The 13,120-nt window shown below is 41.8% G+C and overlaps 2 protein-coding genes across 4 annotated transcripts in view; one reads left to right on the forward strand and one right to left on the reverse strand.

Moving 5' to 3' along the window:
• WDR19 (WD repeat domain 19) overlaps window positions 1-7,048 on the forward strand; it is a 37,995-nt gene extending 30,947 nt beyond the window's left edge. Inside the window, exons 31-37 of one of the 2 annotated variants that reach the window (XM_042812900.1) lie at window positions 1,108-1,232; window positions 1,866-1,947; window positions 2,677-2,827; window positions 2,933-3,056; window positions 4,277-4,353; window positions 4,791-4,911; window positions 5,915-7,048. In XM_042812900.1, coding sequence (XP_042668834.1) covers window positions 1,108-1,232; window positions 1,866-1,947; window positions 2,677-2,827; window positions 2,933-3,056; window positions 4,277-4,353; window positions 4,791-4,905 — 674 coding nt within the window. In that variant the 3' untranslated portion in view covers window positions 4,906-4,911; window positions 5,915-7,048. The remainder of the gene's footprint in view (window positions 1-1,107; window positions 1,233-1,865; window positions 1,948-2,676; window positions 2,828-2,932; window positions 3,057-4,276; window positions 4,354-4,790; window positions 4,912-5,914) is intronic. The other variant, XM_042812901.1, reaches the window with a different exon arrangement.
• The window catches only part of RFC1 (replication factor C subunit 1), a 38,491-nt gene continuing 28,846 nt past the window's right edge, over window positions 3,476-13,120 (reverse strand). For both annotated transcript variants that reach the window (XM_042812903.1, XM_042812902.1), the window contains exons 15-25: window positions 12,042-12,156; window positions 11,467-11,555; window positions 10,463-10,600; window positions 9,963-10,058; window positions 9,758-9,856; window positions 9,143-9,297; window positions 8,910-9,027; window positions 8,004-8,149; window positions 7,369-7,582; window positions 6,429-6,620; window positions 3,476-5,938 (exon numbers count right to left, since the gene is read on the reverse strand). In XM_042812903.1, the coding sequence (XP_042668837.1) occupies window positions 5,843-5,938; window positions 6,429-6,620; window positions 7,369-7,582; window positions 8,004-8,149; window positions 8,910-9,027; window positions 9,143-9,297; window positions 9,758-9,856; window positions 9,963-10,058; window positions 10,463-10,600; window positions 11,467-11,555; window positions 12,042-12,156 (1,458 nt within the window). In that variant the 3' untranslated portion in view covers window positions 3,476-5,842. The remainder of the gene's footprint in view (window positions 5,939-6,428; window positions 6,621-7,368; window positions 7,583-8,003; window positions 8,150-8,909; window positions 9,028-9,142; window positions 9,298-9,757; window positions 9,857-9,962; window positions 10,059-10,462; window positions 10,601-11,466; window positions 11,556-12,041; window positions 12,157-13,120) is intronic.

The raw sequence follows: 13,120 nt of genomic DNA on the forward strand, positions 1-13,120 counted from the left end.
AAAACGTTGTACCTAAGCTGGAGTGTCCCATGTTGTAGTTCATATTCACTGCTTGCTCAGATGTGTTCAGAAACTGTGTCAAAATAAGCCCTGCATTTTTCTCAGTAATATCACCTGTTCTGCAGCAACTGTTTCTTCTGCAGAGGCAGTCAAGGGTTTTTCCCCTCATCCTTTAAGAGATTTCCGCAAGTTTGATTTGGAAGTTTTCACCAGTATGGTTGGTGAAACTTTTCCTTAACAATCCATTTAACATTCTGTTGCAGTCTGCACTGTGCAGTGCATGCACTTTGGGTATGCCATTTCCTACACGGTTTTCCCCTAACTTGTTTCTCAGGTAATACTCACATGATATTAAGGCTGATCATGCTGTGCCACGCAGTTCCAGCAGCTTGATTCAATGGCAGTAACAGCACACAACAAACTGCTTTGTGCAGATGGAGAGAAGCAACGCTTGGTGAAATAACTAAATCTGAAGTTTTCCTTAAGTGCCTCCAACTGCAAAGAATATGACTTTGTTATACTCTAATAATGGCAAACAAAGAATGCAGGAAGAATCAGCTAGCTAAGAGCAGTCTGACTACACTGAACACATTTTGATGCTGAATTTAACTACGTTTAGAAGTTAATGAGCTCCTGTGGTTTCCACACATCCCCCATCAGTGATCTGGAAGCAGTGCAATCGATCACATTTAAGTTCTCTCCCTGAAAGGTTTGGGGTTGGTTGGTTGCAGAGGCAAGGAGTTGCCAAAGCAAACGATAAAGCGGTTTTCTTAAGTAAAATTACCTTTTCTCTACTTGTTGTGGAAACAGTGTCTCTTGGATACAGCATCTTCCATTTTTAAAGCTTTATTATACAAAGTTGTTATTCACATAAATGTTTTGTTACTGTCTAGATGACTTCTGCAAGTGTATTTTTTTCTTATTTAATTCCCTAGCTGATACTGGTTGGGATCCTGAGACAAACAACTGCTTATGACTTTGCAAAGAAATTGTCACACAGAAGTTTTGCTCTAAGAATCAGTGCAGCTTCATGTTTGGCTTCCTTACATTTATTAGGTTACAAAAAAAAAAAAAAAAAAGTACAATTCAGTGTTGTTTGTTTTTAAGGAAATTACCGAAATGCACACGACGTTCTTTTCAGTATGTATGCAGAATTAAAGACCCAGAAGATTAAAATTCCTTCTGAGATGGCTACAAACCTTATGATTCTACACAGCTATATTTTAGTGAAGGTAAGGAATGGAGAAGCTGACTTTTTACACACGTTGCACAGTCTGTGGTTTACTGAAGTGTGCGGATGGGTGCTCCGTATTCATGAACTGCACTGCCAAGGAGGTTTTAGTATGGACTCCAAGTGCAAGCTAGTGGTGAGCTTCAGGAGAATCCATACCTGTTTGATGCTTCTGCCTCTTTGGTTAGGCTGTTCTCTTTAAAATACTGAATAATTTAAAACCTAAGTATGGCTTCCTATGCATATAGCACTCATACTTAAAAATATGTGCACTGCTAGTAGTTACTAGTCAGAAGCAGATCACTGCTTTTCTTTAATTGAAATTAGGCAGGGCAGCCCAGGCTATTTCTGGTGGCCAACACTAGTGGCCAGTCAGGAGGAAACCACTCAGCCTTTGGCCTTTTTGCACCCCTCCCTGCCTGCCAGCCATCAGGCAGCAGCCTGCTGGTTGTGGTCTGGAGAGTAGAGAGACCTCTGGGGAACAGCTCCCATTATCTCTGGTTCTTCCTTTAGAACTTGATACGCGCGTGCTCAGTTTCACTAACAGGCTGGGGGCGTGCAGCTCCCCAGAGGACAAACACCAAGAGCAGGAACTGCTCTCTGAAGTCACCTCGGTGTGTTTGTTGTATTCCAGACTCACGTGAAACGTGGCGACCACATGAAGGGAGCACGTATGCTTATACGTGTAGCCAACAACATCAGCAAGTTCCCATCACGTGAGTACTGACGACAGCATACATGAGTGGGCTGTGCTCTGCAGGGCAGCTCAGGGGTCATTGTTAGAAGGTGCCTGGGGTGCTTCCTCAGTAGAGAACCTCCAGGAGAGATTCCTCAACCAAGGTTAATGTGTCCTTGAGCACCACAACTGCAGTGCTAAGTAGCCTGAGCCATGCATAAAGTCTCAGGATGGATCCAATCAGCTGCTGTTCTGTGAGGTTTTATCACAAAGTTGAAGTAGCCTTCTTTTGAAAAGGCTGCTTTTTTGGCACGTGGAACATTAGAGGGAAATCTTGATGCTGCTGTCATGGATGGCTGCGGTACTGATAGCGCACCTCTCCTCACCTGTGCACACACAGGCTGTTACATGGGTCAGTCTGCCTTCTCTGCTAATTCTCAGCCAGTAGTAATCCCTGTTAGTGTTTTATCTTTTTACAGCCAGGGTTCTCTCACAGCACATGGCTACAATGCAGACTTCAAACAGCACAGACCAGATTTGGGAGAAACGGTTACAACTGAAACACTTCCAGTGCCAGGCTGTGCTGCAGAGGCACCAGGAAGGAAGAGGTGAACCCCTGGTTCTTGGGTGTGGTTGCAGGAATTGCACAATTTGTGCAGCTGAGTGATACAGAAAAATTCTGTCATCCTTCATCGATGTCCTATTAGCACAAAGGTTTTACATGGTAATATTAGTACATAATTATTGCTATTGGTTCGTTTTGTTGCAGACATTGTACCCATTTTGACTTCAACAGTAATTGAGTGTCACAGAGCAGGATTGAAGAACTCGGCCTTCACTTTTGCTGCTGTGCTGATGCGACCTGAGAATCGCAATAAAATAGATCTTAAATACAAAAAGAAAATCGAAGCAATGGTCAGGTGAGCAGTGTTCATCTGTACTTCCAAACATTTGCCAGGCTCCAGAAGCACAGTTCAAGTTCAGAGAGCTTGAGTTTTTATTCATGTTTGTATGTTACTGCTTAGGCACCCGGACAAAACCGAGGCAGAGGAGCCAACAACAGCCTGTCCCTACTGTGCATTCCAGCTCGCAGAGTGTGAGCTCTTATGTCCCAGCTGTAAGAACAACTTGCCGTACTGCATTGCAACGGTGAGTGCCTCTTCTACACTGTGAGAATGAACAGAAAGCTGCTTTTTTTTTCCATCTGCACTGTGCTACTAGATTCAGGCTAAGGCTTGGCAGTTCTGTCCAAGCTGTTGGAAAATCGGTGACACCCAGACCTCTGGGGCACTTCCCATGTTAAGTACTGGGCCAGTGCTGGTTTCAGTATTAGCGATTGCTGATGCAAATGAGAAGCCCCACTGGTTTTGTTTCTGGGTTCTTGACAGTCTGTTGAAAAGGGACAGTGTACATTTCCCAGTGAGAGCCATGCATCTCACCTCTGACATGTCAACACCCTTACACTGTGGTTAGCTCCTGTACATGAACATTTCATTTCTGCTAGGTCGAAGGGATTTGTCACACTAGAATTACAGAATAAGTACAGATTTACTAAAGCAGGAAGCAAATAAGAGAGTTAACATACTTTACTTTTAATATTAAAACTAAAGGATCAGTCTTACAAAAAATATTAGTAGTTTCTTAAACTGCTTTACTCCATTGGCTTAGTACATGTCTGTTCATTTCTGCTTCAGGTATGTAAGCTGTCTCTTGGTTATGGTTCCTTTACATCACCATAACATCATCAGGGCTGTCATTTTTCTCATACCTTTTGATAGTGTCAAAACAAACCATTGCTGCACGATGTATTAGAGCACAAATTGTTGAACAGTTCAAGGCACTGTTGGGCTTCACGCTGCTGACCATGATACATAAGAATTTTCTGCATCAGAGTCAACAGGAAACCAAAATTAAAAAAAAAAGAAAAAAAAAAAAAAAGCAGTTTCAGCTCTCCTGCTCTGTTCACAGACAGCTGAGCCCCTGGGCTCAACTCACATGGCTTTGCTGGCATTTTTTGAACCTTATGCATCACCAGAACTCTCAGTAACTTTACAGTCACCTCTTTCTACTCCTGTATCTACATGGGCAATATAGAATTGCTAAACTAAAATAATTTTTAAAGTGATAATTGCATTCTTAAATTGATAAAAAAAATAAATACGTATTATAGTGAAAACCTTGTTTATCATTTAGAGCTCCTTTTCTAGTCACAGTATTTACACAGTAAGCAAAGTAACACTGTAACGATGGGGTTTTTTTTCATTCCTTAACATCTTTAGAACTCCAGTGCTGAGACTTTTTCCACAGTAACTGCCAGGTGTAGCAGGGGGAGCACCTGACCTTGAATGACTGCTTTCTCTTGCGTGCAGGGTCGACACATGGTACGGGATGACTGGACTGTCTGCCCACACTGTGACTTTCCTGCCCTCTATTCAGAATTCAAGACGTAAGTTGGGATTTTTTTGTTCTACTGAAAGATTTCAGTGTTCATTCCGTCTAACATACTTTTAAGGCATCACTTTCAAGTGAACCAGCCCAACAGCAGCCACTGGAATAGGAATTTGCACCTAGCACTGGGTGCAGACTAACAAAGCACTCATCATTTAAATCCTTGTGGCCTAGCACCAGCTGCTATGGTCATGGTCTGCTGCCTTTTCCTCATGCCCACTCAGCCAGCAGCAGCATTCCTGATGGGGCTAGCTCTCAAATGTTAAAAAAAAAAAAAAACCAAAACCCACACAACTCACCTTTTCCCCAACTAGCCAGAACAGCTGCCACTCCAGCCTGTATCTCTTACACTGCATGTTACAGGACTCTCAGGCACAAATGCTTGATCGTGTTACAACCATCCTTTGCCCTGCTGCCCCTCTTCCCTTAAAACAGCATGTTACAGACTGAAAACGTGTGTCCCATGTGTTCCGAAACAATCAGCGCCGTTCATCTTAAGAAAATAAATGACTGCACGCAGTACCTCAAACAGGATGACATGGACAGCTAAGTTCAGGTATGTATGAGAGCCTCTTTTTGTGGGGCTTTGGGGGTTTAGTTGCTGAGGTTGCAGAGTTTGGGGTTTTTTTAATTAGATAGCAGGGCTCATTTGACAGGGCAATAGCCACATTTCCCAGCAAGGACAGTTCATTGTTCAAGAGTTTAACTTACAAGGCTGCATCTCAAGCCCTCAGGTTGTTGAGGTGCAGATTTAACATTTGCCCTTAAGTACACAGAGGGTATTGCTTGCTGCTTTTGGTTTTTTTGGTTTTTTATGTTTGTTTGTTTGTTTTGCTTCCTTTGCCCTTGTTCTCATATTCAACATCAATTCTGAGCTCTTATCGCTTTAGTTTCTGTTAAACAGTTCTTAAGTTTTTAGGTATTTTGTTCTGGCTTTGATTGCAGCTGTAAAATTTAACCACTACAAATTTTGGAACTAAATCCCTCTGGGCTTTGCTTTTCTATGGCTGTGGGATCAGTTAATTAAAAAAAAAAAAAAAGCCTGATAGATGCAGGAAAGTCAGAACCTCTGCCAGAACATGCTGCACCTTCAGCAAAAATAGAAACCTCCTGTGAAACACATTTTATTGTAATTCTATACACTGCTTAATTGCTATAATGTACAAATGTGCAGATTAGGATTTACTATTTACAAGATTTCAGTACATAATAACAGAGGATTTGTAATAAAAACAGCCCTGTGAAGACTTGCATAAACACCAGGTAACTGCACTCCACATTTGCATCATGTTCACGCTCCCTGGTGCCTGTTCTACAAGAGTAGTTATGGCTTGTAACATACAGCACTGCCCCGTGTGAGAACAGGAGCTACAGCACCTCTATAAGAGGAGCACTGTCAATGCACGGGTTCTGTATCACCAGATCAGTTAAATGTTCCTGACAGAAGTTAGATAAACAAAGTCACCTCCAGAGCAAGATTATTCTCTTTAATGTCTTGTTTTCTCTTTTCTTTTACCTTCTTTTTTTGTTGTTTCTTCATTTTTCTCTCTTTTTGGCAGCTTGGAAGGCTTCACCTTTTTTTGCTACAAAGAGAGTACAAGGAAAGTTTAAAATTCCTGGAGTAACCTGGCAAAAGGTGTAAATCAAATGCAGTGAATTAAAAAGGAAAAAAAAAGAAAAGGGAGCAGGGGGAAGAACCTCTCTCCCCTTCCCTTTCAAGCATCACAGTTTGAAGTGCAATGGAATACAGACACTGCAACATTGTGACAGTTCCCTGGCTTAGCAATAGATGCAGGGAAGTTTGCTGCTGCTGTCTGTAAGGACATGCCCAACACTTGGGTTATATTCATTGATGCAGTACAAAGATGTCTCACTGTGCTCCAACATTCTAGCAGAAAAAAAAAACAATGAAAATAAACTTTTTTTTTTAAATACTACTAAAAGTAAAGAACTTAGAGATGATGCATTTAAAATCTACTCTGGTTTTTGATTGTGATGTGACAGATCCCAGAAAGTTAACATAGAAAGAAAAAAGTTGAGTTTGGTAGTATAGTGCTGAGGAAGAGAAATCACCTTGATCATCGCATCACTTTCAACAGTATCTTGCTCCTCCTCCTCAGATTGGATCTCTTCCACATTCAGTTCTTCGTTCAGCTCAGAGGTCCCCATGGATCCTGACTGCCGTCTAGACATCTTCACAGAATGAAGGGAATATGGAGTCAGATGCACCTCTTTGTTGTAGGCACGTGTAAAAGCTGCCTTGACCTGTTAGGAGGGAAGGAAACACTGAGCATCAGCTTAACAGTTTATTTGTATATTTGCAATCTCATTTTCAGTTGACATAAGTACTGTACCTGCAAATCCACAAATGGAACAGTGAGTTGAATGGCTGATTGCACCTCTAACTCATTTCTTTACTGGACTTCTTATAGAAAGTCTTACCAGAGAAAACTATCCCTCACTTCTGAAATCATGCCTTACTCCAATCATTGCTTTTTGGCACTACGTCATTTGTGAACAACTGTCATCAAGGATGGAGTGCAAGGAAGGGTGACATTTCATCCAAAATTTGATGGACACACTGAGAACTCCCTGAGAATGCATTAGTTTCACAAGAAAAGAGCAAATATCCCCCTGGTTTTATGGTTTTGTTCCCCTTTTTTTTCTTAAATGTCTTAATAAAAATATTTTTAAAGTAAAATAAGTATTGTTACTTACGTATGTTACCTACATTATGTGTTTTACATGTGGCCAAGACAATGCCTCTTCACTGGATGGAACCCAAGGCACAGGGTTGGACACCCATGTTCAACCTACCCCTAAAACAACTGAGGCTGCATCCCTTAACAGGATGCCTCGACAGCTGAACTGCTATGGATTTCCATGTTCAATTAAAGTTCACAAGAGTATGCATTTGCATCTTCACCAGCCTTCAGCAGCATATCCATACCGTAACTATCATTGTAAGACTTCCTTACAAAAGATGTGAGAAAACTTTACTAGTAAATCTTACCTTGGGATCCAACTTTGAAAAAGGGCTGGGTTTACCTCCCCACATGCTTATTTCCATTATGTTTTCAATGTCTTCTTTCATCAGGCAGTAGGAGTCCATGAATGCTATAGCATCCTGTACCCCATCTGCTCCAAAGGCGGTCAGTGGCTGGATGAGTGCATCGCGCAGATGAGGCAAATATTCCATATTTACTGTCCTCTTGCATGCCTGGGTTCTTTGTCAAATTGAAAGAGAGAAATAAATCTGTCGAGCTCAACACAGCTCTTTTCTAAACACAGCCTCTAGTTAGTCTCTCAGCAAGTGGATGCTCAGCTGCCTTAAGAGCTCACCACAAGCTGAGTTGTACCACATATCTTTTGTCACACTTGGATTAGGGAAAACCTGATGCAAGGTATTCAGCACTCAAAAACCCAAATGTTTGGGGAAACACAGCCCTAACTTAAGAAAGGAAGAAGTGTCTTCATTCTGACTGTTGTCCAGAATAGCGATATAAAAACATCACCAACTGTCTGTGAGGATACTTCTAGAATACACATTTAAGATTGTACCAAGGACAGCACGGAGTTACTGGCAAGTAGTGAGCTGCAGAACAAGATGTCTCTGTTGATACACACCAAGAATCAGTACTGCCTCACCTCAGGCTCATGTGCATTGCCAGTTCTTGGATGATACGTTCGTGTTTGCCCGTAGATGAAAATTTCCCCAGCCAGCTGGGAAAGACAGGGAACTGGGACATGTAACCTCTCATCAGCTCCCCAGGAAGAACACTCGAATAAATAGCCTGAAAGGAATGACACACACAAAACTCAGAACACAATGGATTCCATCTCACTGACACCCACCTGTACTACCACACTCGTTTCACTGAAAGCAGCTGAGTGAATAGAGAGAGCTCCACACTACACATAGTTCACCTTAAGGCAATCCCAGCTGCTTGTTTCTGTTTATCCCTTTTAGATTTCATCTCTTGTACCACCCTATTTGTTACCATGATGTAAAATATGAGAAGTGATGACTCTTTAAAAGTGTGTTTTCATTCTAAATAGTTTCTCTGGCTTAGAGTCACACAGACAGCTCATTTCACACCAACAAGCACTATCATCTCCAGGAGATGGACACAGTAGAGCAAACACTTCACAAGAACACAGCTGCTAAAAGATTTAATTATGGAGCTATATAACCTCAGAGGTCCCTTCCAACTTGTGGTACAATACATTCTCTGATGCCAGTCATGGTCCTTTACACACAAAAAAACCCAACCCAGCAGCTTCGTGGCATACATGAGTACTGACATCAGTTCAGATGGTTCTACAGTTTATAAAGGTTTAAGTTTTCTCAGTGTTTCAGAAGACTGCTTCATGATACAGCATGAGGTCATCCATGTCATTTATAGGAAACTGCTCTACTCCTAGCAGCACAGAAGCATACTCCATAAAGCACAGACTATAATAGGTCATCAAATTACACTGACATTTTGAGGTTTGAGTCTTACACACTGCACCCCATAGGTAAAGCACACAAAATGAGTGTGGAGTGCCCACCTGTGTTGGTAGAAGGTTCCAGTTCTGCTTGGTACGAATCTGTTTGTCCACCAGATCACCATCACATATACTATCAGCAGCTCTACTCAAGAGCATCAAGTGTTTCTTCAGATCTCCTCTGGAGGAAAAGAAAAATTGATTTTAATACAAAGCAAAATAAATACAGGAATGTTTTAATTTAAATTTTACTCTTTGTGAAATTCTACGTGAATTTAGGGTATGGAATAACTCACCCAGCAGCAGCAGGTTTCACATGCACATAGTTCTCTTGGACAAAGAGAGGTGCTAGGGAATAGTCATGGAAGAAGAGATCTGATTTGTCTATAAGAGACATACGAGAAGCCTCCTCTCCAGCAGCAAAAACCTTCCGGACAACATCGAAAGGGCCCTAAATGGTAAAGGTATTTCAAGAAGTGGGTTGCGAGGCAAACGATTAACGCTCAGCACGGTGTCAAGAGAATTACTACAGTGACTGTACACAGCAGTATCTGGACTCATCAGCACACGCTCAGTGTCTGGTACTGCTCTTTTGAATGTGCCTTTTCAATAGTGCCTTGCCAGTTTTGAGAATTGAGTTCTAATATTAAAGAATTTCCTCCTAAAGACAGCAATCAAAATGAGAAGAGATGAAGTATGTATCTTCCTCAGAAGACGGCACATCAAAACATGGAAGTCAGTGCTGGATTAACTGCTGGCCCATTACTTGTGGCAAGACTGACACGTACTGAAAACATTTGACAGTGCCTTGCACATCTAGGCTGTCAGTGCTTCACTTCAGAAGATGCTTACAAACCCAGTAATGGTATCGAAATATCACACTACCAGTCAGCCCCATATTTCACACGTACCAGTCTGATATCCTTTTTGGCTCTGCCGGCGCCTGTTTTGGCCTCATCGTAAGTCAGTGATTTGTCTTTTGCACACCACATATTGAGATTATGCAAAACCTAGAAAATGCAAGTGACAACGTGGTAGCATAAAAACACTTCAGAAGAAAAGAAAAAAGCCTAATCTCTATACCTAAATTCATGCTAATGCTGAAATGGCACTGACCTGTCTGATGTCTTGATTTGCTGCCAGGATTATCTCGTTCATAGCAGGGGGTGGAATTTTCAAACCTTCTTTAAATGCAATAGACATCACGGCACCCTGTAACACAAACAGTTCTGAGAAACTGACAGAGATTTCCTATTAATTCCTTCCCTTACTGAGCACGTCATCAATGTGCTGGGTTGTTGTTTTTTTTTTTAAGTATAATTTAAACTGTTTTCTTTCTGAACATACAAGTCAAGTCAGTCCTTGACACTGGTATAAAAAAAAAAAAAATCATTTTCAAAAAATCCTTGGATGTATTTAAGATGGACATCTATATCTGAATGGCTTTGAGATACTTGAGTCTTTCCTCCCATAAAGCCAGACAACCCCATTTGGGAAAGCAGAGTAACTCAGTGAAGTGACCTGCTGAGTTTCAAGCAGTGTTTTCCAATTCTCTGTGCCACACAGAGATAAGATTGCTGCTGGTAATTCAGTGCAAGCCATGCAGCCATCTTTACCTTAATCTGTTCCAGACGAGGTCTCTGAAAACGAAGATCAAAACAATAGTGGACCAGGGAACGAATTTTCGGATGGTTTCGATCGTTACACATACAGATGATGGGGATCTTTGTGTGTCTAATCAAACCAATCAGTTCCTGCAATTTAAACACATTGTAACAATTGCATCAAGTACCTCAGAAGATGAGAATGCTTAAATTGTCATATCAAGCAGCATTAGTCCTTGCCTTAAATCAAATCTTTTTAAGATTGAAATCAATAAACCAGCTCCTTGCTTTAATTGCATTTCCATAGTGAAAATGTTGCCCCTTTTTCCTACTTTTTCTGCATGTTATTCTCTTGAGCTCCAAGAGTACTGACATCTAGCCAAAGACTAGTTTGACCCAGACTGTGCCCAGAGGGAGCACCCATCTTCAACCATTCCCTGCCACAAGCAACGAGGAAGTAGAAGCAAAAAGATCGAGTGTTCCCTGCTCAAATAACTCAGCCCTGCACATTGAGCTTAAGCTACCATAGCAATCTTTGGCTGTTCTAACGGAGGTGAAATTCAGTTCAATTTCAGATCATGCAAGGTAAATACGTGTATCTGAGCTAAAGGTCTCTATGCTCTTTGTCAAAGTACTGCACTGGCCATTGTCTACTGAAGGAGGTAACTGTCCTAAGCTGGATTACAAACCTTCCACTGCTGGACATCAGCTGCAGAGAGCCTGCTATAAATTCACCCTCCAAGAATAAACATCTATGGTGCACACAGCTGAGCTAAAAGGTTTGCGTGTTTATTTGTTCTGCAGAGGTTGGTGGTTTTGTTTTGTTTGTTTTTTTAAACTAAATGTCTTTTTTCCACTTCTATCACTGCATAATTCTCACACAAAGATACATCACTAAAACAGGTCAGTGAACCATAATCTGGAGGGACTGTGACCCACGGCTGAAGACAACAGAGAGGCATGAAATATGGCAGGCACTCTGCAATGGCATCAGCTAATAACTGTAGAAGTTTCACCTGAATCCCTCCTCTGTCTTCATTGCCTGCCATACCATCCACTTCATCCATGATCAATACGTGTTTCCCACTAACTGATGCGGATGTGCCTGAAAATGAATACGGACAAGCAAATGAGATTGCAATACAATATTTTATTCCTAAGGGAATAAAACAGGATCTTGCTCAGAGTTTTACCCAGTGTTTCACACATTATGAAAGCCCAACCTAGACAGCTAAAGCAGCGATGAACCTTTTGTCCAAGCTCTGCCAATGTGCTGATATGGAGTTTATGTTCACAGAACAGAGCTGTCTGCAACTCACGTCACCGTCCCAAAATTAACTGCTGGGCAACAGAAGAACAACCGCAGAGTCCTTCAGCAGCCTGTGCTGATTAACAGCTTATCCTCTTATAACAGGATTTAATCCTATGTTGAGGATGAATTAGCACAGCTTACTAAATCAAGCTACTCTTATTTGAGCCTGATCACTTCCACATGATGAGCACATCCAATTCCTAACATGACTGTGCAGTAAGGAAGCTCTGTCCCTCCTGTAACTGCTTACAGCCAAGCCCACCTTCAAACCAGACATACCAGAACAGAAATCTTTGATGGTGGTGTTGTTCAGCGATTCAGCAACTACTTCCTTTAGACTGTTCTTACTTCGAGTGTCACTGGCATTCAGCTCCACGTAGCTGTACCCCAGTTCCTAGTCCAAACATAAAACCACACAGAAAAGTGAGACTACACAGACTAGTGAAGAACAACAGCATACTCAATTTGAAACAGTATTTTCAGAATTCAAGAAGAAAGCTTTTGCAACATTATTTCCAAATCTAATCTGTGGCTTTGATTCCTCTCTCCCTTTATCCTCTATGTTCTCACACTCCAGAAATACTTATAATCAAGCATGGAATAGACATGCCAAAAAGAGAACTGTTCCACCTCTCACCCCACCTCCATCCCTTCAAAAAAAAAAAAAAAAAAAGGGCAAAGATTTTGCTGTGAAAGATAAAACTGAACTGTCCCAAGGGACAGAAACAGAACTATGAGACAAGGCTGGCTAAACTCTATAGTACTTCCAGATGCGTATCCAAATCTCATGCACAGAGTCAGGAAAGCAACATGCCACATCCCACAGAAAGCTGATGGAAAGGAGAAGCTTTTAACTATTCAGCAGCTAGAAAATACATGACTCCCTCCGCAGCTGCACCGCTTCACAGCAGGGCTTGTCTGTCTGCAGTCCCTGAAGGAACATAAACCAGCTGCTCCTTTATCAGCAAACTCCCCCAGCACATGCATAGAGCTGCAGCAGGGTACTGCACACAGCTTTATTCCTGTAGCTTGGGTAACCCAGTTTTGTTAGCCTTGTCTGAGAAGCAGAGCTAAGCATTCTGCAGAGAGACCTACAGCAGCCGTGTGTGAGCTAGGTGGAAAAGCTAGAAGCAGAAAGGCTGCACCAGTGCAGAAATCAACACAGGTCAGCACACTCAGCTCCAGGTGCAGCAACAGCCAGGGAAAACAGCTCTGGGTTATCGACTCTTGGGTTGTCACAAAGCTCTGAAGCCTCTGGAAATGGGGGGAGGGATGAAAGAATGAAAAGGCTGAAGTTGTTTTTAACATTTGAATTGTAGAGAGAAGGTGAGCCTTATTTCCCAGTACAAAAGACCAGA

The sequence above is a fragment of the Centrocercus urophasianus genome, unplaced genomic scaffold (assembly GCF_019232065.1).
Source record: "Centrocercus urophasianus isolate 14NV4802_14NV808 unplaced genomic scaffold, USGS_Curo_1.0 seq_13, whole genome shotgun sequence".
Taxonomy (NCBI): domain Eukaryota; kingdom Metazoa; phylum Chordata; class Aves; order Galliformes; family Phasianidae; genus Centrocercus; species Centrocercus urophasianus.